The 27,245-nt window shown below is 36.1% G+C and overlaps 2 protein-coding genes across 4 annotated transcripts; one reads left to right on the forward strand and one right to left on the reverse strand.

Moving 5' to 3' along the window:
- Window positions 1–442: 442 nt before the first annotated feature.
- LOC117334700 (DNA-binding protein RFXANK-like) lies at window positions 443–10,829 on the forward strand. Its single transcript, XM_033894468.1, has 8 exons — window positions 443–503; window positions 5,741–5,959; window positions 6,291–6,355; window positions 6,601–6,667; window positions 7,279–7,344; window positions 8,591–8,814; window positions 9,699–9,846; window positions 10,521–10,829. Exons 2-8 carry the CDS (start codon window positions 5,743–5,745, stop codon window positions 10,592–10,594), a joined length of 861 nt encoding a protein of 286 aa, XP_033750359.1. The 5' UTR covers window positions 443–503; window positions 5,741–5,742; the 3' UTR covers window positions 10,595–10,829.
- A 2,293-nt stretch (window positions 10,830–13,122) lies between these two features.
- On the reverse strand, window positions 13,123–27,159 carry LOC117334699. 3 transcript variants are annotated; one of them, XM_033894467.1, is made up of 7 exons: window positions 27,031–27,159; window positions 24,027–25,368; window positions 21,988–22,094; window positions 20,360–20,498; window positions 19,917–20,034; window positions 18,155–18,284; window positions 13,123–13,441 (listed from the first exon to the last, which is right to left on the reverse strand). In XM_033894467.1, exons 2-7 carry the CDS (start codon window positions 25,273–25,275, stop codon window positions 13,331–13,333), a joined length of 1,854 nt encoding a protein of 617 aa, XP_033750358.1. In that variant the 5' UTR covers window positions 25,276–25,368; window positions 27,031–27,159; the 3' UTR covers window positions 13,123–13,330. The 3 variants fall into 3 exon arrangements, with proteins under 3 accessions (XP_033750358.1, XP_033750357.1, XP_033750356.1); XM_033894466.1 differs by having other exon boundaries at window positions 27,005–27,159; XM_033894465.1 differs by having other exon boundaries at window positions 26,994–27,159.
- Window positions 27,160–27,245: the final 86 nt, after the last annotated feature.

The raw sequence follows: 27,245 nt of genomic DNA on the forward strand, positions 1-27,245 counted from the left end.
AATGGTGGGCACCAAGATCCCTCTGGGATCTCTTGTTTACTGATATGGACATAGAGGCTTTAAGTCTGCATCCATTAGATTTCATTAAAAGAATTATTACTAGTTGTACATACATTATAATGGTTGTAAACAGATACTGCTGGTTGAAAACAATGTTTAATATTTTAAGAAAACCATAATATAAAATGTGAATTAGAATCTTTTGAATATATCAAAATTAATCTGACTTTTTAACATCTATTTCATTTTGAGTCAGCTAATTGTGCAGTTTACCTGGCCTAATCTTCATCTAAATATATTGTGGCACGCTCTTATCGCATGTTGTCACTTTTGTAAGTCATGACAGTCTTTAGTATCACTTACAGAGCTTTCAATTGATCACGATCAAGTCAGACATCAAAGTCGTGTAGATGCTTAGTGTTTGCAAACAACACAGACAGAAAAGGAAATTTAGGCTATAGCTAGCGGGCTAACGCGACAACTGACCATAACTTGACTAAGAAGTGAGTAGTTGGCCTATGAATTAGTTATACATATCATATACCAAGATATATGTACCAGACATGGCAATAGCAGGTCATTTTGGAATTGAAACTTTATTGCTAATGTAATCATTTTTGACGAAATTCAACCCAAAATTGGCCGAATTGACCAATGATTAATATAAAGAAGAAACTCAGAAGGCCTGCCTCAATGGGATTTCACCTGTTATAAACATATTAACTAATTAGGAAGAGTCAATCACAACAGTCGAAGGAGACCTCAATGGTTCATTTTTACTTTAATCTTACTTCAATCACCCTGCATATCTCCGGATATCCAGCTCAGGGACCCAGCTGGAACCCAGTACTCCAGCCACTATACTCTACATTCCTTTTCACAAACATATTAACAAGTTACAAATGTTAGACTAGCTTTGTATTCAGTATTGCTAGCTTTACCAGGTACATTTTATGTGTTATATATATTTGTGATTTTGATATATATCCAATGGAAATATATGCCTACATCTTACCAGGCCCCAAACCTGAGAAGTGTGACATCAAAGCCAATAATACAACTTGACCCATACAACCATAATATGTACTTCTTGACAAAATTAACAAATCAAGTTCAATGTCCCCCGGAACTGATTTTTTAGGAGATTGATGACGCTTCTACTGAAGTACACGTAGTATTAAATGATTACATCGATATGTAGCGGAACTGGACCAGGTCGATCATCGGCGACCAGGTAGCTCAATTGGTAGAGCATCCGGGTCTCACTAGTTACCGACAAGAGCCGACAAGAGCTGACAAGAAACTAGATTTACCGACAAGAGCCGACAAGAAGTTAGAATTACCGACATGAAGCCGACAAGAAAGGAAATGAGAGATAAAATAGTTTTTATTTATTAATACAATGTAAGATTTGTTGATTTTTTTATTTAGGAATATTTTGTGGTCTGATATAGATGGTTGTGACAGGTAATATTGAGCCGACAAGAAGAATAGATATACCGACAAGAGGCTTGAATTAACGACAAGAAGCCGATAAGATAGAAAATGAAGTACAAAATAGTTGCTTTTTTAATTTATTTATTAATACAATGTTTGATATGCTTTTTTTTCTTTTCTTTTCTTTTTTTTCTCTCTTTCTTTTCTATTTTTGATTGTTTTGTGGTGTCTGATACAATGGTGGTGACAGGGAAAATTGAGCCGACAAGAAAAATAGATCTACCGACAAGAGGATGGAATTACGGACAAGAAAGATAATAAAAGATATAAAACGCATTTTATTTACCAATACTATGTTTGATTTGGTTATTTATTAGTTATTTATTATCTATTTGGATTGTTTTGTGGTCTAATGTAATCTAATGTTGGCGACAGGTAATTGAGCCGAAAAGAAAAACTGATTTACCGACAAGAGGCTGGAATTACCGACAAGAAGCCGATAGGAAAGAAAATGAAATACAAAATAGTTGCTTTTTAATTTATTTATTATCGCAATGTTTGATTTGTTTATATTTTTATTTTGGATTGTTTTGTGGTCTAATGCAATGTTGGCAACAGGTAATATTGAGCCAACAAGAAAAATAGATCTACCGACAAGAGGCTGGAATTACCGACAAGATGACGATAAGAGACAAAGTATGTATATATTATTCTTTATTTCTTAGTTGTTTTTTGTTTTTGTTTTCATGTATTTGTTTTGCATTCGAAGTTATAACATATTCTGTTATTTTTCTTGTCGGCTCAATATTAACTGTCGCCAACATTACATTAGACAACAAAACAATCCAAATAGATAATAAATAACTAATAAATGAACAAATCAAACATAGTTTTGATAAATAAAATGTGTTTTATCTTTTATTTTCTTTCTTGTCGTTAATTCAAGCCTCTTGTCGGTAGATCTATTTTTCTTGTCGGCTCAATATTAACTGTCACAACCATCTATATCAGACCACAAAATATTCCTAAATAAAAAAAATCAACAAATCATAGATTGTTTTAATAAATAAAAACTATTTTATCTCTCATTTCCTTTCTTGTCGGTAATTCTAACTTCTTGTCGGCTCTTGTCGGTAAATCTAGTTTCTTGTCGGCTCTTGTCGGCTCTTGTCGGTAACTAGTGAGACCGGAGCATCCGGCTAATGTTCGGAGGTCCCGAGTTCGAACCCCGGTCTGGCTGTACATTTTTCCACTCCTACTACATTTGGTTCCTTTGACCAAACCTTGTTTCAAGTGAGGTGAATACTTGAAAAGGGGATATCCGAACCTTCGAGTCGAAGACTTAAAAAAGGGAGGGAAGAGTGTAGTGGAACTGGACCGGGTCGATCATCGGCGACCAGGTAGCTCAATTGGTAGAGCATCTGGCTAGTGTTCGGAGGTCCCGGGTTCGAACCCTGGTCTGGCCGTACATTTTTCCACTCCTACTACAGATATATCAGTTCTTAGCAACTCACCAAAATCTGTGCTGAATTCAATTAATGAGCTTCTGACACCATGTAGTGAGAAACTACCAAAGAATCATTTGAGCATTTTGTCTGGACTGCCCTTGCTTGGCTTTGATAATTTTAGTAGAAAACTTGCAAATTTTATTCCAAAATTCCAATTGCCAGATTTGAAATCAGACAGAATCCATTATCATGCAGACACTTGTTTCATAGAAATATAATCCCTTTTCTCACAGCAAGGTATAGTTGCTCTAGTGAAGGTTTAAAATGCAGTTGAACAATGGTTTTGGTATGTCCTCGTTTGCAACATACCATAAACATATGAATATATGAAAACAAAATATTACTCAAAATGTTCAAAATATGGGAAGGAATAGCTTCAGTGGACATTCCAATATGGGAAGACAAACACTACCTGTACCAGTGGCTCAGATTTCAATCAACCCAAGATTTTAAGGGGAGTCTTATTTACATTAATGTAGGACCATCTGAGATTACTAAAAAAAACTTTTAAGGACATGCACAGCTTTCCATACTACTTCTTGGTCACTGATTTATGGAGTACACATATATATATTAATATTTTAATATAGACAAGTTAATCATAGATCTTCAATATTCTTCAGACAGGTCAAGTCTTTAAATGTTTATGCTTGTTATTCTTCAGCTCTGCCTCACATGTAGTTTTTGAATGGCTGACTTTAATGATATCTTACAACTGTTTGATGTTTTAAAAGAAAATATGTCCAATAGTTCTGTTGGATGAAATTCAAGTGTAATTAACTTGCTCTGAATAATGCAGCATCTTGTAATTACCAATCACAATAATTATTTTCCTTTTGCTTGCTTTTAGCCATAGTTCACTCATATCATATATCTTAAGTCCATGATATAAGCTACAGATTTATCCAATAAATAAATACTGCTTTAAATTAATAGAAGGGGTATGCCTTTCGTGGAGTTATTTCCCTTTACACAGTCTAATGCTACTGAATATGATACAAAATATATAAAAGAAAGGTAATAATTTTTCTTCTTCAATTAAAAACAAAAAAGGTGTAAAACAGGGAGACAGTCTTTATGTCATACTTTGTTAACATTTTTACATGATTGTGAATATAGTGATGATTGCTTTCAATATGTAAGGACGTCCTACCCTGGTATGTACACCGACTTGAGTTATATATCGGTCTGATGATCTTTTAATAGTGTCTGACAGTCACTTATTAGGTCTACAGTACTTTCTTTACCAGTTGAATATCTTCCTGTATTTCATTGAAATTGAATGTAAACATTGGTAAAACTAAGGTTATATATAATATTTAGTAAAGGAAGAGAGGATTATTCTGAATATATATTCCAATATAGTGGGGAAGTGTTAGAAATAATAATAGTCAAATACAAATATTAATGGGTGTAGTATTTTATTTCACTGGTGATATAACTTAAAGCATGCATCTGATGACCTATATAATAAGGCTTTGAATGTTATTTTTCCTATCAAAAGTTAGAAATAATTACCTCTGTAAGAATTACCGGTGTCCTTACCTACAGTAGCAAGGTATGGTTAGCTGACTATAATGTTTATAACATACCCGTGAAGAAACTGCATCACAAGATATTAACATGTAAAATTGGAAGCTAAAAGACAGTGTTCAAAAACTGTTAATGTACTTAATTTGACACAATCAAATTTAGTGCAAAACCAAATTAAAACACATTATCAGAATGATGAAGTAACATACAGAAAATGGTTGTCATAGAAAGCAAAAAACACTGAAATAAGATTACCACTTTAATACGTACGTTCACAAGCCCTATGGCAGTGAAACTGGAATGTGATCTGAAAGTGTTGCCCTATTCACATTGGAATTGATATAAAGCTTCGACCTAAGACTAGCAAATATTGAAAAAATACTAATTTTGTATAGTGCCTTTATTGCTGATATAAATGTGTTCAGTCAAAATTCCAAGTGCTGGTTTTCAACTTTTAAACAAAGTTCTTAAATTGATGAAAGTTGGTTCAGGTCAAACTTAAGAGAAAAGAACTTTAAATTTGAAGTTACTTATTTGCTTAATATGATCAACAAAGTATCATGAAATTCGAAAAAATCATAACTGGATAAATAGATAGTATTAAGTTATTGTTGAGAGATTCCATACTATGTATTTGTATTCATTGTAACTTGCCAAAATCTATGAAATGTCCAATTACAAAATCCTGCATTAGTTCTCATTGTCTAAGTATTAAAAGGGGACAGTTTAATGAACCAAAAATCTCAAGATTTAGACTTTTTGAATTTTGTCCTGGTGTGGAAAGTGAAGCCCTCTTTTTATAACTTGTCCACTATACACTCGTGTAAGATTGAAATATCTGGATACTTACAATACCTCAAATGATAGTCTACAGTAATTGAGTCAATTTTTAATTTGCTTTCTGTTACTTGACCCCAAAACAGTGGGACAATGCATAAAGTTTATCCAAATTTTTCAGAGATGCTTTAGATTCAATAGATAATGTGAATGTTGATTGTATCAATCTTGTAATGAATAACTTTGACTTTGTTATGCATGCATACATGTAAATGTGACTGGTAATACTGATGTTATTATTTAGTTTTCATAATAAAAAAATGGAATAAAGACTGAAATATATAATTAATTGAATTTTGACACTCGACGTTTTTTTTAAAAAGTGATTGATGGTTGAAATATGTCTGCGCATAAATGGCAAAGAAACAAGGACTTGAAGGATCAACACATCACAATTTTTTTCAATATTTAGTCATTTATTATAGTTATGGAGGTAACAGAGTCCTGTGGCAGGAAAAATAATAAGGGTGGAGATGATACAAAGAAAGGATCACCAGACAGAATGGCTGGTGGACGGAGAAAGCTGTTATCCCCAATGCGGAGGTTTGGGTCATCAGGCCATCCTGGAGCTTTCCGACTTGTCTCACCAATAGACAGTGACCAGGAACTCAATGACCTGGAGGTGGCCTCTGTATTAGCAGAAGGTAACTAATTTGTAAATTATTAAGTGACCTTAACTTTCACAACATTAGTTGATGGGTAGTAATTACATTTAAATATAATCACATTCTAAAACTACATCTTTACCTAGACAGAAACAATGAATCGTCATATTAACACGGTTGCTCATTATATTCATCCATATTTGGGGTTAACTTTGAATGTTTTATTATCCCTGCATAACCTAATATACCAGATCCAGATATCAGACATGTTAAGTAGACTAGTATACTCTACAGTAACTGTAATAATATGATGTGGAAGGTCTCTGTTAACTATTGAGCAATCCTATTGATCCATACATTACTTTTTCAGGGAATAAAGAAAGTCCGGATTGTGTCTCCCCTACAAAATCAAAAAGACATGAAACACCATTTCGTGTAAGTATTCTGAATGATTACACAAATACTGTATTTAGACACTGAAAGAAAAGTCTGCTCCTATTTTGTTAGTTGCCATGGCCATCATCAAATTCAATTTTTTAATCAAACCCTTCATTGACTATCTAGTATATATACTTGTATATCATTACATACAAATTGTTTCTGTTATAAAATGTTTGTTAAGAAGTGAATAATGAAAACATATTAACTAATCAAACTAGTATCTTATTAATCTGTTTCAGCCCACAACTGTGATGACAAACCTTCAACGAGGCAATGTTCAGACCACTACGCCTTTAATCCTGAAGAGTAAGTTTTGGCAAATTTACAAAGTATTTTTTAATAAGCAAAATGTTTGTTTATAGTGGTAATGATGCTGAATGTCTGGATTAAATGAGAATGATGTTAAAAGCTGCCACTACTTATTTGGGGACAGTAAGTACCTTCACGTGAATGGTTAATAGTTGTAGACAAACCTCTTAAGGCTATCACAATGGATTAGGCTATCCAATCACAATGGATTAGGCTATCCAATCACAATGGATTAGGCTATCCAATCACAATGGATTAGGCTATCCAATCACAATGGATTAGGCTATCCAATCACAATGGATTAGAACATCACAATTGATTGGACCATCCAATCACAATTAAATTAGACAATCCAATCACAATGGATAAGGCCATCCAATCACTGATTAGAGCATTCAGTCACAATTGATAATTGATAACAATGGGTTAGAACATAACAATGGATTAGACCATCTCAATCAGTTAGAACATCACAATTCATTAATTTAAAACAAAATGATGATATTTGGTATATTGAAACCCTTCATTCAACAATGCACTGCATTTTACATTTGACAATAAAATTGGCTGAAAATTGAGGTCAATATTTTTCCAAATATATTTTGTAGACATGACGATTCATCAGTTGGCTGCTCAGGGTGAACTGGTACTACTACAACAGGAAATCTCTGAAGGTATTTTACATTGTATATCCCACTTACATATGTACATTGTATATCTCACATATGTACATTGTATATCCCACTTACATATGTACATTGTATATCTCATACATATGTACATTGTATATCTGACTTACATATGTACATTGTATATCCCACTTACATATTATGTACATTGTATATCCCACTTACATATGTACATTGTCTATCCCACTTACATATGTACATTGTATATCCCACTTACATATGTACATTGTATATCTCATACATATGTACATTGTATATCTCACATATGTACATTGTCTATCCCACTTACATATGTACATTGTGTGTCCCACTTACATATGTACATTGTATATACCACTTACATATGTACATTGTATATCTCATACATATGTACATTGTATATCTCACTTATGTATATTGTATATCACATTGTATATCCCACTTACATATGTACATTGTATATCACATTGTATATCCCACTTACATATGTATATTGTATATCCCACTTACATATGTACATTGTATATCCCACTTACATATGTACATTGTATATCTCACTTACATATGTACATTGTATATCTCATACATATGTACATTGTATATATAACTTACATATGTACATTGTATATCTCACTTACATATGTATATTGTATATCCCACTTACATATGTATATTGTATATACATGTACCACCTACATTGTACATATGTACATTGTATAACCCAATTTACATTGTATATCCCACTTACATATGTACATTGTATATCCCACTTACATAATTATGTACAATGTATATCCCACTTACATAATTATGTACATTGTATATCCCACTTACATATGTACATTGTATATCTCACATATGTACATTGTATAACCCAATTTACATTGTATTTTGTGACAATATTAAATTCAGTTTACATGTAAGAAGGTTCAAATGCTAATGCTTATCAAGATCAAATACTGTAGATCCATACATGGTCCAAACTGTGTTTTGTGAGGTCAAATAAGCATATTACAAAACCTGTTCTTTGTGAGGTCAAATTAGCATATGACCCTAACCTGTTCTTTGTGAGGTCAAATTAGCATATGACCCTAACCTGTTCTTTGTTATGTCAAATTAGCATGTGACCCAAACCTGTTCTTTACATGACCCGACCTTGTGAAGTCAAACATGTACATAACTGGCTTTTTTCTTTGTCAGATTAAATATGGCATAGTTCTTATAAATGTAATTATGGTTGTGATTTGTACAGGAACAGATGTTAACAAGCCTGATGCTGCTGGTATGACAGCTCTTCTTTGGGCGAGTGCTAACGGTCAGCAGGCCACAACCGAGTTCTTGGTGGAGAAAAATGCTGACATCAATGTTTGTGGGAAACATGGTGAGAACGCTCTCCTGTTGGCGAGTTCTGGAGGATACACTGACATCGTTTACTATCTCCTCAGTCTAGGACTTGACGTCAATTACAGTGATGAGGTGAGAGGTCAATGTGTGATAGATTGCATGATATATATGTACATACATAGTTTGGTGTGGATTTCATCAACCCAGCTAGTTGACCCTTATCTTTAAGAAGAGGTTGAAAAGAAGTACTAGGGGTATTCCTCTTTTTCAATCCTCATGTAGGAAAGCTTTCCTTAATGAAGACTAGCCATATTGAAATGGCTCCTTTACATTTCTTTTCTTCACCACAATAATAAGTTTCTGTAGTGCAACAAGACTTTAGCTTTCCAAAGTGCTGGATTTGGATAACTATTCATATCCAATGTTCAAATACAAAACTTGCTTAAAGAAAAAAGAAATCGGTTTCCAGTTACTTTCTTCAAATAACCATGAGTTGATAATATTATGCTTTCTTACTTACCCAGGTAATTGCTTGTTATAATTTTTTATTTAAGCATTGATGTCAATTATTTTTTAGTTTTATTGGGGTAGGGAAAAAAAGAAGTTTGCAAACAGAAATTTGTTCATACCCCTATGAAAAAAAAACCCATCAATGCTTATACAGTAATTGATTTTCAAAATTAAAGCATGTTTTATGTACAATCTAACTGATCTTATTAGGGATTCTTTTTCACAAATCAATACACAATATCAATGGCAGTATTATGACATCACATTTTTCACGACGTTTTTGGAATTTTGTTTCCATAGATGTATGTAAAAAAACTCAACCAATGAGAAAGCTGCATTCTGCGTACAAACAATGGAAAATTAATTATAAAATTTTAATAAAGGTCACTAGGAAGTATTTGTCATCATGCAACCCATAGATATATCTTTGGAAAAATCATTTATCATTTTAATACTGAGTTACTTTAAATCCTTTAATAGATCACATTGAAATGTTGGTTTTGTAGTCAGGAAGTACTGGGCTGATGTATGCCTGCTATAGGAACCATACAGGGTGTATACAGGCCCTTCTGGAGTATGGAGCTGATATTACACACACAAACGAGGATCATCTCACTGCCATGGACCTAGCAGTGGGTCAAGGCCACAAAGCAGGTATATTACTTTTGAATAGTAGCTCAGCAGAGCGTTCAAATACTGAATTATGTTTTTATTATACCCTTACTGCTCGCCTAAATCATGGTCGAGATAATGGATATTTCTCTATATATTGTGCAAAAGATGCCGTGGCTTTGGATCCAGTATGATGCAGCTTAATTTACATATACACATTTGATACATCTTTTATTATGCCTCTGCCATAAAATGGGGTGGGGGTTATAAAACAATGTCAGTCCTATCCCGTCCTGTCCAGATGCAATGTAACTATAGTTAATCTCAGGAACTGCTGATGTGATCCTCTCCGAACTGTGTTTTGGGGTGTCAAGTGGTAGTGTGGGCTGCATATTTGTCTTGCAGACATTTTCTAGTTAATTATATATTCAAAGGTACTGTGTCTTTTGCACATAAAGATTTATTAATTAAGTACACACATTTGTCTTTTGATGCTGTTCTGACTGGATATTTGACTGTTATATGCCAAATCACTTTTTACCCAGTGTGTCGATGTCAACATTATAGTTAAAGGCCATATTCATGGTTTTGATAAGTGACCAATTAATAGATGAATCTTTGGCCACACAATAATAGTATTATCGCATGCTACTTGTTTCTTTTCCTTTAATAACTAAAGTTTTTGTTGACAGTAGTTTATTTCCTTTATATTTTAGCTCAGCAAACTATTGAACAACACATGCTGTCTTTGTTTGGGAATTCCAATCGTTTCCTACCTGAAAAACTATGACTCCATGGAGAAAATGGTGCAGTGTATCACTAGGTGTGGAAAAATATGCAACACACAATGGGCCCATCACATTGGTGAATCCAAAAATCCCATCAAACCTAAAGGAGCATTGGACAACAGACAAACAGAGAAACCCAATGTCTGGACCTAGCTTACAGGCCAGATAATCTCGACCAAGGACACTGGACCTAGCTTACAGGCCAGATAATCCCGATCAAGGACACTGGACCTAGCTTACAGTCAGATAATCTCGACCAAGGACACTGGACCTAGCTTACAGGCCAGATAATCCCGACCAAGGACACTGGACCTAGCTTACAGGTCAGATAATCCTGACCAAGGACACTGGACCTAGCTTACAGGCCAGATAATCCCGACCAAGGACACTGGACCTAGCTTACAGGCCAGATAATCCCGACCAAGGACACTGGACCTAGCTTACAGGCCAGATAATCCCGACCAAGGACACTGGACCTAGCTTACAGTTCAGATAATCTCGACCAAGGACACTGGACCTAGCTTACAGGCCAGATAATCCCGACCAAGGTCACTGGACCTAGCTTACAGGCCAGATAATCCCGATCATGGACACTGGACCTAGCTTACAGTTCAGATAATCCAGACCAAGGACACTGGTCCTAGCCGACAGTTCAGATATTCCCAAGTAATGGCGAGGAGGTACCCAAGGATACCAACCTCATCTGGTTAACAGGGTAGACAGCTCTAACCAAGTACAATGGATATTGGCTACAGGTTACAGTCAAGAAAACCCCAGCAAAGGACGGTAAATCTTGCGTCTAGATCAGGACGTCATCAAAGGACGGAAAATCTTACTTTGATTACAGATCAGGGCGTCACCAAAGAACAGTACGTCAATTACAGATCAGGGCGTCACTAAAGGACAGTAAATCTTATGTCAATTACAGATCAAGGCGTCATCAAAGGACGGTAAATTTAACGTCAATTACAGATCAGGGTGTCATCAAAGAACGGTAAATCTTATGTCAATTATAGATCAGGCCGTCATCAAAGGACAGTAAATCTTATGTCGATTACAGATCAGGGCGTCATCAAAGGACAGTAAATCTTACGTCAATTACAGATCAGGGCTTCATCAAATGACACTGATCCAGACTTGTCACAAAGTTAGAGAATCCCCGACACAGGATCGGACTTGTTTGTTAATTTGGGATTAATAGCTGAGCATTCTTGAAGCTATATATAAGTTTGAAAATCCAAATAATGAACATGTGTTATACAATATGTACACTTGTGTTACTGTAAATGTACATTTTTGTGCAGTAATCTTGTTCTACTTTTTTTCATGCTGGAAGCATTCCGCTATATTATGACTGCAATTATCACACTATATAGCAAATCATGTGGATGTATCAAATCTTAATTGTTCTTAATTCTTAATCTGTTAAAATACGGTAATGTGTGAAAATTTGAGTATGTGATGTTTCGAAGGGTATTTTGTAGCATGTTTATCATGTATGTTAATTAAATCTAATAATGTTCAAAAATTACAAAAACAAATATTCTGAGTGATTTCTGAAGAAAATCATTTATTTGGTTTTAAAAAAGTTCATAACTTTGTAAACATATAATTGCAATCTTAATCAATCTTGAACAAGTCTAAAATAGCTTCTTAATTGGTAAAAGACTGGTGGCAAACACTTGTTTTCACTAATTGAACAGCAAGGAAAGCTTTTACACAGTTTTGAAACCTATTTTGTATTGTTTTTTATATGAAAATATGATAATAAACAGAACATAGCATTAACAGTAGAAGCATTTTTCTGTCCTCAAATCCTGAAAGTTATTGTGAATACTGATCAAATGGCCTGATTGTTATAATATAAATTGTCTGATGGACATGATGTAATAATGAACATCGATTGAAGCAAAGAATTTTTTTTTTTTCATACTTATCCCTGACATAGTAAAGCTGATTCAACACAAAACTGAATGTTGCAAAAAGGAACCGGCAAGTTTATACAGAGCATGATATCACTATGCATAAAAGATCTTAAAAAACAATTTATTTTCATGGTAGCAGCCATATTTATTGATATCCCAAAATGCTTTTAAAGTCATTGAGTCCAAGCTAGTCATTACCGACAAAACCAGCACCTCATATTTAGAAGTCTTTAGCATGTACCAGGTATGTGAATCTTTTTTGATGTTTATCAAATAAGTAAAGAAGTCAATAGAGTGATGGAGCAATAGGATGATGTTAAATTCTAGGACATCAACTCTGTGCTGATTTTCATTACTTTTTTATATTTGGGGCTTTGGCTAAAATTTGTTTCATAAATACACCAAAATTGAATCTCCATATGCATTCCATTACAAAAAAACCTTACTTTACGTTCTTCATTTGACGAGTTCGAACTATCCGAAATGGTGTCGGTTATAAACAGTCAGAGTTCGAACTATTACTAGCTAAAAAATTACTGTTTTTCTAGAAAAAAATGTGTGTTCGAACTATCCGCGTGTTCAAATTAATCGGAGGTTTACCGTATATGGATCTACACAAGACAGCCCATGTATTATAATATAAATGGCCAGACCACGAATCAAACCCAGAACTCTGAAATTCTACTAGCCACTATTAGTCACCTGGCCAAGTTACACATTGTTAACTACCATCAGTTCGACTTGTACATATCCTGTTTTGTGTCCTGAGTCCACATCATCCCACACAATGTCTATCAACAACCCATACTTTGATCATGTCTTCTTGATATGTACTGCTGAATTCACCTCCATTCCAAAATCATGCACCAACTTTGACAATATATTTTCGGCTACATCGGAGACAGATTCTGGTTGTGACGTTAACTGAAACAAAATTACCATGTTCTAAAGACAATCATCTTGCCTAGGGTTATGATCACATACACTCTCTTTTTCAAGAGAGCATGTGTGAGCATAGCCCTTGGAGTATCCATGATGTTGAATGCCATAGTGTTATATACTATCTTTCACTGAAATATGATTCACATCACCTTATGAGCACAGGCACTTGCATATAGAAAATATCACATTCAATTTTTTTTTTGATATGACAGCGGTATGTGTAATGTGTAAGAGGGCCCTCTTACACATTACACATACCGCTGTCATATCAAAAAAAAATCGAAAGTGATATTTTCTATATGCAAGCGCCTGTGCTTATGAGTGGTTAGGTGGCAGGCTGTGGTTAGGTGGCAGGCTATAACCTTCACCTTTCATGTCAATGTTTAATTTAAGAGGGCCCTCTTACACATTACACATACCGCTGTCATATCAAAAAAAAATCGAAAGTGATATTTTCTATATGCAAGCGCCTGTGCTTATGAGTGGTTAGGTGGCAGGCTGTGGTTAGGTGGCAGGCTATAACCTTCACCTTTCATGTCAATGTTTAATTTTTTGAACAGTTTGAAGAATTTAAGTATTCAGGTGCCAGTGTCCAACTCATTCAACAAAATATCTTCAATATAGCTTGTAAAGCCTACCAACTAAGAGGGATCTCCGAACAATTGTTAGAAATAAAGAAACAAATCAAAATGCCTCCAGAAGAAACAACTATGAATGATCTCAAGATAATTAAGTTTAAGCAAGACAGACGAGAGGATGATGACACCATGACATTAAACACCCATTAAATTTGAGAAGTATATATGAAAATTGAAAATTGCAGTGAACAATTTTTAAATACATTGTACAATGTATATAATTTGTAGCTTTACTGGTTTTTTACCTTTATTTGTGATGTGATATGGAAGTAATATATATGATGAACATTTTGGTAACTGCCAAAAAAACAACAAAGGTGTGCATATCAACATTTTGTAATGTAATAGGCTAGAAATTCTCAACAAAAGGCCCTGAGGGCCTGCATTGCTCACCTGGATATTTCAATATTTCAGTAATTACACACGTATTACAAATATTTTCAACTTTTTAAACTTCATTTCCCAACAATGGTACCAACCCAATGTAAAAAAATCCTGTCATTTTCAAAAAGGAAAAAGGATTGTTAAGTCTTTTGCTACTCCTATTGGGCCATGCCCCTCCAGCCCCAGGAAAGCCACACCATCCGTTTATACATTGGCTCTCCCTTGCCAAATAATGCTCCTGCCTAGGACTAGTAGCTAAAGGATTTACCTCTTCTTCTATTGCCTCCCACCCCTCAGGCCCTATGAGGACTAGACCAGAAGTTTATTGAAAACTGGTTCCTCTTCACCAAAGGATGCTTTAGATCAGATATAAAAGAAATCCTTATATTCTTACAGAAGAAGAAGGATTTTAAAGAATTTGCTACATTTCCCGTATTGGGGCCCAGACCCACCATTTATACAAAATTGGATCCCCTTCCCCCAAGGATGTTTCTGAGCAAAAGAGATTTTTAGGTGAGCTCCAAAGCCAACCAGTCTGTTGCTGATAGCAGAAATGTACGTCATATGCCATCTGTGCAAGGTGAGCTAAAACAAAACAAGTGCAATCAATGATTGCGAAAGCTCACCGTCGTCCGTCCGTCAACATTTGCTTCAAATCGCTACTAGTCACAAAGTTCTTATTGGATATTGACCAAATTTGGTCAGAAACATCCTTGGCGGAAGGTGATCAGTTTTTGCATAAATGGTGACTCTGACCCCCAAGGGGCCAAAGGGGCGGGGCCCAATAGGGGAAATGGAGGTAATTCCTTTAAATCGCTACTAGTCATTAAGTTATGAATGGATTTGAACCCAATTTGGTCAGAAACATCCTTGGGGGAAGGGAAAAAGATTTTGCATAAATGGTAACTCTGACCCCCAAAGGGCAAAAGGGGCGGGGCTAAATAGGAGAAAAAGAGGTTATAACTTTAAATCGCTACTAGTCATAAAGTTATGAATAGATTTGGACCAAATTTGGTCAGAAACATCCTTGGGGGAAGGGAAACAGATTTTGCATAATTGGTGACTCTGACCCCCAAGGGGCCAAAGGGGCGGAGCCCAATAGGGGAAATAGAGGTTATTTTCTTTAGATCGCTACTAGTCATAAAGTTATGAATGGATTTGAACCCAATTTGGTCAGAAACATCCTTGGGGGAAGGGGAACAGATTTTGCATAAATGGTGACTTTGACCCCCCAAGGGGCCAAAGGGGTGGGGCCCAATAGGGGAAATAGAGGTAATTCCTTTAAATCACTACTAGCCGTAAAGATAGGAATGGATTTAAACCAAATTTGGTCTTGAAACATCCTTGGGGTAAGGGGAACAGATTTTGCATAATTGGTGACTCTGACCCCCAAGGGGCCAAAGGGGCGGGGCCCAATAGGGGAAATGGAGGTAATTCCTTTAAATAGCTTCTAGTCATTAAGTTATGAATGGATTTGAACCCAATTTGGTCTTGAAACATCCTTGGGGTAAGAGGAACAGATTTTGCATAATTGGTGACTCTGACCCCCGCGGGGCCCAATAGGGGAAATGGAGGTAATTCCTTTAAATCGCTACTAGTCATTAAGTTATGAATGGATTTGAACCCAATTTGGTCAGAAACATCCTTGTTGGAAGGGGAACAGATTTTGCATAAATGGTGACTCTGACCCCCAAAGGGCAAAAGGGGCGGGGCCCAATAGGGGAAATGGAGGTAATTCCTTTAAATCGCTACTTGTCATAAAGTTATGAATGGATTTGAACCCAATTTGGTCAGAAACATCCTTGGGGAAGGGGAACAGATTTTGCATAATTGGTGACTCTGACCCCCAAGGGGCCAAAGGGGCTGAGCCCAATAGGGGAAATAGAGGTAATTCCTTTAAATCGCTACTAGTCATTAAGTTATGAATGGATTTGAACCCAATTTGGTCTTGAAACATCCTTGGGGTAAGAGGAACAGATTTTGCATAATTGGTGACTCTGACCCCCAAGGGGCCTGAGGGGCGGGGCCCAATAGGGGAAATGGAGGTAATTCCTTTAAATCGCTACTAGTCATTAAGTTATGAATGGATTTGAACCCAATTTGGTCAGAAACATCCTTGGGGGAAGGGGAACAGATTTTGCATAAATGGTGACTCTGACCCCCAAAGGGCAAAAGGGGCGGGGCTAAATAGGAGAAAAAGAGGTAATAACTTTAAATCGCTACTAGTCATAAAGTTATGAATAGATTTGAACCAAATTTGGTCAGAAACATCCTTGGGGGAAGGGAAACAGATTTTGCATAATTGGTGACTCTGACCCCCAAGGGGCCAAAGGGGCGGGGCCCAATAGGGGAAATAGAGGTTATTTTCTTTAAATCGCTACTAGTATTAAAGTTATGAATGGATTTGAACCCAATTTGGTCAGACACATCCTTGGAGGAAGGGGAACAGATTTTGCATAAATGGTGACTCTGACCCAAAAGGGGCCAAAGGGGCAGGGCCCAATAGTGGAAAGTGATGGCAAACACTTTAAATCGCTACTAGTCATAAAGTTATGAATGGATTTGAACCCAATTTGGTCAGAAACATCCTTGGGGAAAGCGAAACAGATTTTGTATTAATGATGATTTTGACCCCCAATGGGCCAAAGGGGTGGGGCCCCATAGGGGAAATAGAGGTAATTCCTTTAAATTGGTACTAGTCATTAAGTTATGAATGCATGTTGTAAAAAACAATCCTTGATGTCTTTCAGTCCCTTAAAGAGTCTGGACTTCATTATTTCATTAAAGCAGTTGGGATCCCCACACTTTAACCATCTATAGCGAGAGGACTTATATAGGCTTTGCCTGCTGTCCAATCCTATTGTCCTTATGTGTCAATAAAATGTTTTGAAATTGAAAAACCATCTATAGCATGGTTTGAGATTGACAAATAAAACAAATTGAACATGAACATTATTTTGACATTTGGTCAAATCCAACCAGGTGAGCGATACAGGCCCCATGGGCCTCTTGTTTATGTATGTATAAGCATGTCATTTTGAAATTGTATGTCACATAATATCGCTCCTAGACCTCTAATTGATGTATAAACCAAATAAGAAGGGTGTGGACATACAAGCTTTCCAAAACTAACCCCCTAAATCTTTAAAGTGGGTTTTTGGGTCAAAAAACGCAAGTCCACTAAATCATAAAATGCCAAAAAAAAATCACAAATTTTTTCTGCATGATTTTGCAACAGCATCACTCCTGGATCTTTAATGAATGTATAAACCAAAATAGAAGGGTGATAGGTCTATACTTTTGGACTTACCCCCAAAACTTTAAAGTGAGTTTTAGTGCCAATCTTACCCCCAAAACTTTAAAGTGAGTTTTAGTGCCAAAAAAATTAAGTCCACAAAATAGTAAAATGCGAAAAAAGCACAATTTGTTTTGCATTATTTTACCATAACATCACTCCTAGACCTCTAATGAATGTATAAACCAAATTAGAAGGGCATGAGGTGCATACTTTTGGACTTAAAGGCTTTCCAAAAACTTATCCCAAAAACTTTAAAGTTTTGGGGTGGGACGCCGACGCCGATGCCAGGGTGACAGCATTAGCTCTCGGTTACTCGTAACCGGTGAGCTAAAAATAATTCAAATATTCAAATGAAATCAGAAAAAAAAACTTTACCAAACAAGATTCATATCCAAGTTTCTGTAGTTGTCTTTCACTGACAATTGTGAAACCAGAGGGTCGGTCATATATACTGTGTTTTTTGGCCGTTTTCAAGAAAGATGATTTACTCCTCAGTAAGATCGCACTGAAATGAATAAAGAATAACAAATGAATCTATTTTAAGTGTCCTGCTGAAAGCAATTTAATCAAACATGTCTCTTCTTAAATCCAACAGTTAAGAGATGAATCATTTGACCTTGACCTTTGACTCATTATCTTGACCTTGGATCTGATAAATTTTAATGGGTCATCTGACCCAAAGGATCAGGATGAGCCTTCCTGCTCCGTCCATCGTGCTCCGTCCATCGTGGGAACTTACATCATTGGGCACAGGCAATCATATTTTATATAAATGAGGCTGGTCCAACCCCTAAGGCCATGGGGCCCCAAAAGGAAAACTTTTGTAAAATTTTGCTTTAAAATCCTATATTATTTACTCTTTAACCCTTAGGTGGATTAAATCCAAAGTTGACATGAAACATGATTTGGGGAGGTGATCATATTTTATATAAATGAGGCTGGTGTGACCCTATGGACAGACAGGCAGCCATCTTTGATTTTGACAATGGAAGTTTGTTATCATTATTTCTTGGAAAGTACTGAAGGGATCTTTCTCAAATTTCATCTGTAAGTTACCCTTGGTACCAATAGTTATTTATATTGCATTTTGGGACCAATCAGAAAACGACATGGCCGACAGAAGGCCACCTTTGATTTTGACAATTGAAGTTTGTTATCGCTATTTCTCGGACAGTTTTGAAGGGATCTTTCTCATATTTTTCATTGTTATTTCACAGAAAGTCCTAAGATCTTTCTCATATTTAATATGTAAGTTCCCCTTGGTCTCTAGATGTGCATATTGCATTTTGGGACTGATCAGAAAAAAATATGGCTGACAGGTAGCCATCTTGGATTTTGACAATTGCAGGTTGCTCCTGCTATATTAAATATAAATTCATCAAATGTTTTGAAAGACAAGTGAAAGAAGGGAAATGAAGAGAAAAGATAAGTCTTTCATTTGACTGATATGTATCATTCAATAGTGGGTGCCAATATCCCTCTGAGATTTCTTGTACCAGGTATATAAATGAGGGTGGTCTGACCCCTGGGGCCCCAAGTGGTGGGGCCCAAAAAGAGGACCTTTGCTGAAATTTGCTTTAAAACCCTACTCCTCCTTAACGCTTGAATGGATTACAATCAAATTTTGTGTGAAACATCATTGGAAGAGGGCAGTCATTTTTATATTCATGAGGAGTCCCACAATTACCTGAACCCCATCAATGGATCCATAGCAGGTGAACAGTAATCACTATCACTTTGCCAATAAGTGTCTGATGTGTCTGACTTCAGTTATAATAGTTGTTTGTGAGCACAATAGCATAAGAAAATGCCCAGTTAAACATGGAAATATTTTACAAGGGGACCAGAGTTAAAAAAAATGGTTAAATATCAACTTTGCAATTTGAAACTGCGGATATGGAAGATTCAAGATTCAGGTTTCCAAAAACTTCCAATATCCATGTACTCAACCATTTAAAAATCAAACATGTTGGTGATATGAGAAACACTGAGAGAGAAAATGAATTTGTTAATTCCCGAATATCTCAAAGATTGAGTACCGGTAAATCTCAAAACCTTACTTGTCATACAACTATATATCATCTGTAAAAATTGTTGGTTGATTAAATATTTTTATACACTTCTGTATCAATCTTACATTCGTCTCCCACTTCGTGACAACACTTGTTTGTTTTTCATTTCTTTTAACAGATCCTCATAGTTTGTTGGAGTAAAGGAAACAGGTCTGTTGTTGTTGTCCAAACGAATTTCCAACACTGAAATCACACAAATGTATTCTTATTGCAGGAAAGATGTTTATGTTCAGTTATGAAATTCATTCATGCAATATTTTTCTGCAAGTACTTGTAGTCCTACAGATTTAGCCATATGTACGTACTAACAAAAGTCGAGGGAGGTGGTTTTGTTTACTTATTTAGCTGATCTGTAACAAAGTTAAAAGTGTCAAACGTCACAAAATATTTATAATCAAAATTGGTTATTTATGTGAAGGAATGTTGATGAAACTGGGGGCAGATCCAGTCAACTTAAGATAAGTAAACTTATGAAAGGTAAAGAAATATTAGATTCGGCTTCCCTTACTTTTTGGGATGTAAGGCAGGATGGTATGACACACAGTGAATCTCCCTTCTAACATCTTGTTCACACAGTTGGTCACTTGTTGTATATACTGGTATGTGGATTTGGGAGCAGAAGCTTTCATGTTCGACTCCAACATGCCCTGTAAAACAATTCAAACTTTCTTTATTGACATTTTCTTTATTTTCATCATCATATCAATTTACAAACCAAGTTACCTAAAGTCTCCCTATCAGATATCTATTCCATTACATATGGTAGACATATATTAGTACATACCCTGGTACTATTTCGTGTCAAGTTTCAATTAAACTTAAATCTGTGATAAATTTTTGGTTTGGTATATTTTGTTTAACGTCTTATTAACAGCCAGGGTCATTTAAGGACATGCCAGGTTTGGAGGTGGAGGAAAGCCGGAGTGCAGGAGAAAAACCACTGGCCTACGGTCAGTACCTGGCAACTGCCCCATGTAGGTTTCGAACTCGCAACCCAGGGGTGGAGGGCTATTGATAAAGTGTTGGGACACCTTAACCACTCTTAATTAACTTTCACCACAAATACATGTAATTCCATAGAACTGCTTAAATTGACTCAGATATACATTAAATAATGTGATAAAGATCATGATAATTTTTAATAATTTCATATATTTAATGGTCCTGATAAAAATGAAAATTAGGACAAATGGGAATTTTCATTTGAAATATGAGAATAATCTATTTTACACTGCTTCAGTAACAAGATAAATCAGCTATTAAAGTCCCCAATCGGATGTAGATAAAGATGTAAGTTGTAGTGACCTACTTTAGATACATAACACACTGCTACACGTAGGTGAAATCATGCCCTAGCTAAGTATGAAGTTCTAGTGACCTGTATAGGCTTAGCCTGTTGTCCAATCCATTTTTATATCTAAATTCTATCTCTATTATGAAATATTGTATGTAAATTAATTCAAATCTTTAAATAAAATATTTTGAAATGAAAGTTCTAGTGAAAAGAAGTGTAGGAGATAGAGCCAGGCAAGTTTTTATTTGATGTAGGTCAAATGTCTAAATGTATGTCTGTGACCTCCGTACTCCACATACATAAACTCATGCCCTAAGTATTAAGTTGTAGTGACAGGTAGTGTAAAAGATACAGCCTGTACAAGCTAGTGTTGAAGGCTAGATGGACACATGATGCCCTAGTCCCCAGGGTGTCAGTTGGCATGGGGGGGGGGGGGGGGGGGGGGGGGGGGGACTTCAATCAATAGAGGATACATCCAATACATCATAATAGGATTAACAACATAATAAAAAGTTTTAAGGATTATAGACAAGACAAGACTCATGTCTGAACCTTAAATACACGTAGGTGGAGAGTATCCCTCTAATGGTCTGAAAACTTGTGGACAAATACATAACATATAGCTCACTGTCTAGGTGAGTTAAAACCATATATAAAAGTAGAGAAGTTACCAGGTAAAGGTTTGGGTAGAACTGGCCCACAAAACAACAATTCATAATAATGTACATCTTACATGAGAATGGACAAAATGTATTACTTGACGTAAAATTCTGATACAGTTTTATTTGTTATGGGCGAAAAAACATGTACACAAAATTATAGGTAGAGCTGGATATTTTTACCTGGGGAATTTTCTTGAGTTCAACCTCCGGACATTCGATATCCATGGAAACCCGAAGTAAAATGGACAACATCTTTCGTTTCCATAAGTTTTGATTCATAAATTCCTCTGTAAAACAAACAAAAGTTGATTAAAGCTAGACATTCAAAAATTACATTCATTATTTAATCTATTGGCATCACTTGAAACAATAAAATTGCAATTTAAGTAAATACTGTAAATCTACATTTATACAGAAAAATAATGAAGTACTATTTTTCATGCTGATTTCACTAGCACTATTGATAGCTTATAACCCATTCACAGGTATTTGACACCAATATCCAGTCCTTACTTATTTGTGTAAACATTTATATTACTTATAACAAGAGGCCCAGAGGGCCTGTATCGCTCACCTGGTTTCATGAGATATGAAACAAGAATGATGCTTAAGTACATTTGTTGCTGGTATTGCTATGTCAATATATATCATAAGCATTTTATATGGGTACATGTACATTGGTTTTATTTTAATACTAAAAATGCCAAAAGGTACATTAATCCATGAAATGAAATTGACTTTTGGCGGGACCCCATAGGGATGCTACCACACAAATGTGAGTGATATCCATTGCTTAGTTTCAGAGAAGATTTTGTTTAGACCAATTGGCCCCTTTTGGCCCTGCCCTCTGCCCCCTGGGAGTCAGCTCCTTCCTTTATACAATTTTGAATCCCTACCCCAATAGGATGCTAATAGTCAAATATGAGCTGTTTCAGAGAAGTTGTTCATATCAATTTAGCCAAATTGACCCCTTTTGGCCCAGCCCCTCAGCCTCCAGGGGGTCGGCCTCATCATTTGTACAATTTTGAATCCTTAACCAAAGTGAATGCTACCAGTCAAATATTAAAGATATCCATTGCTTATTTTCAGAGAAAAAGTTGTTTATATCAATTTTGCCAAAATAACCCCTTTTGGCCCCGCCTCTTAGGTCCCCTGGGGTCAGCCCTGTCATTTGTACAATTTTGAATCCCTACCCTAGGGGGTTGCTACCTGGCAAATATGAGTGATATCCATTGCTTAGTTTCAGAAAAGAAGTCGTTAATATCAATATAGCTTTATTGACCCATTTTTGACCCGCCTCTCAGGCCCCTAGGGAGTCAGCACCACCATTTGTACAATTTTGAATCCCCACCCCATAGTGATTGCTTCCAGGCAAAAAGGAGCAATATCCTTTGCTCGGTTTCAGAGAAGAAGTCGTTTATATCAATACAGCCAAATTGACCACTCTTGGCCCCGCCCCTCAGGCCCCCCGGGGGTCAGCCACACCATTTGTACAATTTTGAATCCCCACCCCATAGTGTTGCTACCAGGCAAATATGAGCAATATCGTTTGTTCGGTTTCAGAGAAGAAGTTGTTTATATCAATATAGCCCAAATGACCACATTTGGCCCCGCCCTTCCGGCCCCTGGAGGTTAGCCCCATCATTTGTACAATTTTGAATCCCCACCCCAAAGTGATGCTACTGACAAATATGAGTGATATCCTTTGCTCGGTTTCAGAGAAGAAGTCGTTTATATCAATATAGCCAAATTGACCCCTTTTGGCCCCGCCCCTCAGGCCCCTGGGGGGTCAGCCCCATCATTTGTACAATTTTGAGTCCCCTACCCATAGGGATGCTTCTGACCAAATTTGGTCAAATTCTGATCAGTGGTTATGAAGAAGAAGTCAATTGTTGACGGACGGACGGACGACGGACGACAGACGACGGACGGACGGACGACGGACGACGGACGCCACGGTATGGCATAAGCTCACCTTGGTCCTTCGGACCAGGTGAGCTAATAAACAAATCATAACAGTGGAATTGGGAATTAATACAAAGTCCCTGTGAACTCTTATTACATCAAAATTCTGAAATATGACAATGCATAAATGATGGCCTTCAGGGATGAAGTAATAATTTCAAAAATTACATATAAAAATCTATAAAGATTATACATGTATTTAAACTGCTTGATATTGTTGGTTTTATTGTTACATTTAATTAAAACATTCTCACCTTTCAAATGTTTAGAACTGTGAACTTTCATATATTCGATGAAAAGAGGTGAAAATCTTCCAACCACAACTTGACCGAAGAAAAATTCCCTACAATAGGTATGGTCTGTTTGATGTGTGCTATAACTAGCAGAGAACAGATTTTCTAAATATGAGTGGATGCCAGTCAAGTCATTAAGATCATACGCTAAACACCCGAGTGCCCACGATATTGTGCCAATATCCTTTTGTCGAATTAACAATTTGGTGTCAGTATTCTTCAGTTGAATTTTTCCTAATTGTGCACATGGAACCACCGTGAAATCTGTAGGTTTAGGCATAACCTTTAGCACAGCCTTCACAAATTTAGGAACATCAAGTTTGAACATAGCATACTGCTTTAGGAAATATGCTACATCAACAAAATTTCTGCAATGCTTTTTCAACACATCCTCATTCTTTGTCAAAGCTCTGGCCATATCCAACAGGAATGGAGCTTTGCTGGCTACTCGAGATTGGCAGGCCTTAACGATGATGAAGAGGTCTGCAGAATCAATGTCATGCAGATTAGTCAGAGATTTGTCAATGACTGTCGAAGCCAGTAAATCTTCATGGCCATATTTGAATTTTCCTACATAAAAAGCATTCATGATCAAAGCTAATTCTTTCAGGGAGAATAACTTTATGTTCAAACAGACAAATGTATGTACCTTACTCAATAACGTGTGCGGGACTTGTCTAAAAACAGTTGTAGTTAACATCAGACGAGTAATGGAAGTCGTATCCCAATTATATATGTCAAACTTCTCTGTTGCTCTCATGAACAAAGCCCGTAGTAGGTGTTCACTGTAATAGTTCTGCATTATACTTCTCTCAATCATATCAAGGAGCTGATCAAAGTCTAAATCAAGGACATGAAAGTTCCAAATGTTCATCTGGATGGCATCTAAAGCTATCCTTTGCTCAGAGGACAAATTTTGTTTCTGATCTAAAATACTTTTGAAAACTTCAACACTTGACTGGCATGAATCAAAGTATGGTTCTACATCAGCCACTGTAATTCTCTTTCTATGAAAGCGGATGCTTCTCTCTTCACGTGAAGGTTGCTTTGTATAATGTTTCAGGAAGTATCTGCCCTGCTTAAAGGTGTTTGGTTCACAAAAACTACTTGTAGAAGTTTCTGTGCTGTAGCTATAAGTAGTGGCTAATCGTCCCTCATGATGTCGGCATATACATCGCCTAACGAATGTAACAAATAAATTCCTCATCATGTTCTTCAGCAAGTAGATGTATCCATTAGAAACAATTCCATCCAATGATTTCTACAAACTCAAAATGATATTTTCTCGGTCTGGAATTTGAAACTGAAAAAAAAACAAAAACAAAACAATAATTTAAACAAAAATGTGGTTTGTAACAATTTTTTGCTCTCGAGAAGAAAAGTCACAACACCTAGATTACAGTTCACAGAGACTAGATAACTTTTAATATACTTGTAAGATGAAGGTACTGAAATGAAGCTGAAGAATTTCTTATTTTACTACCAGTAATCAATACACTGGTGAAGTGCAAAGAAAATTCAGAACAAAATTGTAAAATTTCATACAGAATAAAAATAAGTTTTGGGATTCTGTTTATCACAAGTGCAAATGGCAAAATGTATGCTTAATTATAAAGATGATATTGAATGCATTATGGTTTCCCGTTGAATATATATGTGTAAACATATTTCACAAGTATGGCAGAATATCAATATTTTCACGAGTATGAAGCACAAGTGAAATATATCGAAATATTCTGTTATACAAGTGAATATATGTTATATTCAATGCAAAACCATTCAATTTTTCTTTTTATTTCATTTTCATACTTAAAAACAAAATAAACCAGGGCCCAATGGACCTGAATCACTCGCTTGCAATGCAGTGATCCATTCATATATGGACCCTGCAGTTATTTCAGGAGTCTTTTTAAATTTGTTAGTGCATTAAATTCTTAAATCATGGTCTATTGACATTGATGGCATTGAATGTAGGTCAAGGTCATTCATTTGAACAAACTTGGTAGCCCTTTACCCCAGCATGCTGCAGACCCAACATCAGGTCTCTGGGGCTGCTGGTTATTGAGAAGAAGTTGAAAATGTAAATTGTTTACGACACAAAACGCAGGAAAAAAGGTGATCGCAATAGGTCAACTGAGACTTCGTCTTTAAGGTGACCTAAAAAGTCCAGAAAACAGCTAACTTTGAAAATGTCATCTGTACAAAGGGCCATAACTCCAAGAAAAAATGGAGTATTGACACAGGGCTGAAACTCACTGTAATGCTACAATTGATCTGGGGCCTGTTCGTTTATGCTGAGAAACAAGTTCATCAGTTTTTAAATGTAATATTTTAAACATATATCTTGACAGACCTGCAATTGTTAATACAGGCCTTGTAAGTCTTTTTCAAGGCTTGTTTGAACACAATTTCAAATCACTACAGTAGGTCCGTCTTTATTCCATAAACAATTACACTGGTCTAACCATTTGGACCGACAAAAATGAAAACGGCCATGGCAAATGTTTTAGAAAAAGAGTCCAGGTAACTAAAATGTGACTTACGAGGTGTGTGAAGACAGCGATCATGTCAATTTTTTTTGTCATTTTTTCGTCGCTAAACCCTTTACCTGATGCTGTATGTAGACTTGCTATTGTTATATCTCAAAATGTCCAATGTTTAGGTCTACTGCAGGGTATACTATTACCAGATACAAGTGCCTATGTACGTATAACAGCTAGAGCACGGGTGCAGGCCTAGTCTACTACATATAAAAAAAAATCCAGAAATACCTACGTTATTTTTTATACATAAGAATACATGTACTTTACAAAGAATTTTGTTGAGTTAGAAACCATGCCTTTGGTAAATGCCGAATACCCGTCCACCGAGTAACATATCTAATGTTATGCGCGAGAGGATCAAAAAACAATTATTGGACTAAATTACCTCCCCCTCACCGTGGACATGTAGGCCTATACTCAACATGAAAGGTGTCCATGTACCATACAGATACAGAATGTCCAGTACATGTGCCTGGGCGAGAGTTCACTCATGCGTGTCCCGTGTTAACATGACCGGCACGTGTTGGCCGTCCGTCTCAGGTCGGTCCGTTTCCCCAAACTGACTACAATCAGTAAAAACTAGACTAATTACAGTCCGGTGAATCTGGTACGCCCGGGAGACGGTTGAATAAACTGT

Source organism: Pecten maximus, chromosome 9, assembly GCF_902652985.1.
Source record: "Pecten maximus chromosome 9, xPecMax1.1, whole genome shotgun sequence".
Lineage (NCBI taxonomy): Eukaryota > Metazoa > Mollusca > Bivalvia > Pectinida > Pectinidae > Pecten > Pecten maximus.

Bases quoted from the DNA above. Each gene is read 5' to 3' on its own strand.
- LOC117334700 (XM_033894468.1), top strand. From the start codon at position 5,743: ATGGAGGTAACAGAGTCCTGTGGCAGGAAAAATAATAAGGGTGGAGAT. The intron at 6,668-7,278 runs GTAAGTTTTGGC...TATATTTTGTAG, and splicing joins TACGCCTTTAATCCTGAAGA to ACATGACGATTCATCAGTTG. The intron at 8,815-9,698 runs GTGAGAGGTCAA...TTGGTTTTGTAG, and splicing joins ACGTCAATTACAGTGATGAG to TCAGGAAGTACTGGGCTGAT.
- LOC117334699 (XM_033894467.1), bottom strand. From the start codon at position 25,275: ATGATGAGGAATTTATTTGTTACATTCGTTAGGCGATGTATATGCCGA. The intron at 22,095-24,026 runs GTGAGAATGTTT...TTTGTTTTACAG, and splicing joins CAGTTCTAAACATTTGAAAG to AGGAATTTATGAATCAAAAC. The intron at 13,442-18,154 runs GTAAAGTTTTTT...ATTTTGTTTCAG, and splicing joins TTGGATATGAATCTTGTTTG to TTAACGTCACAACCAGAATC.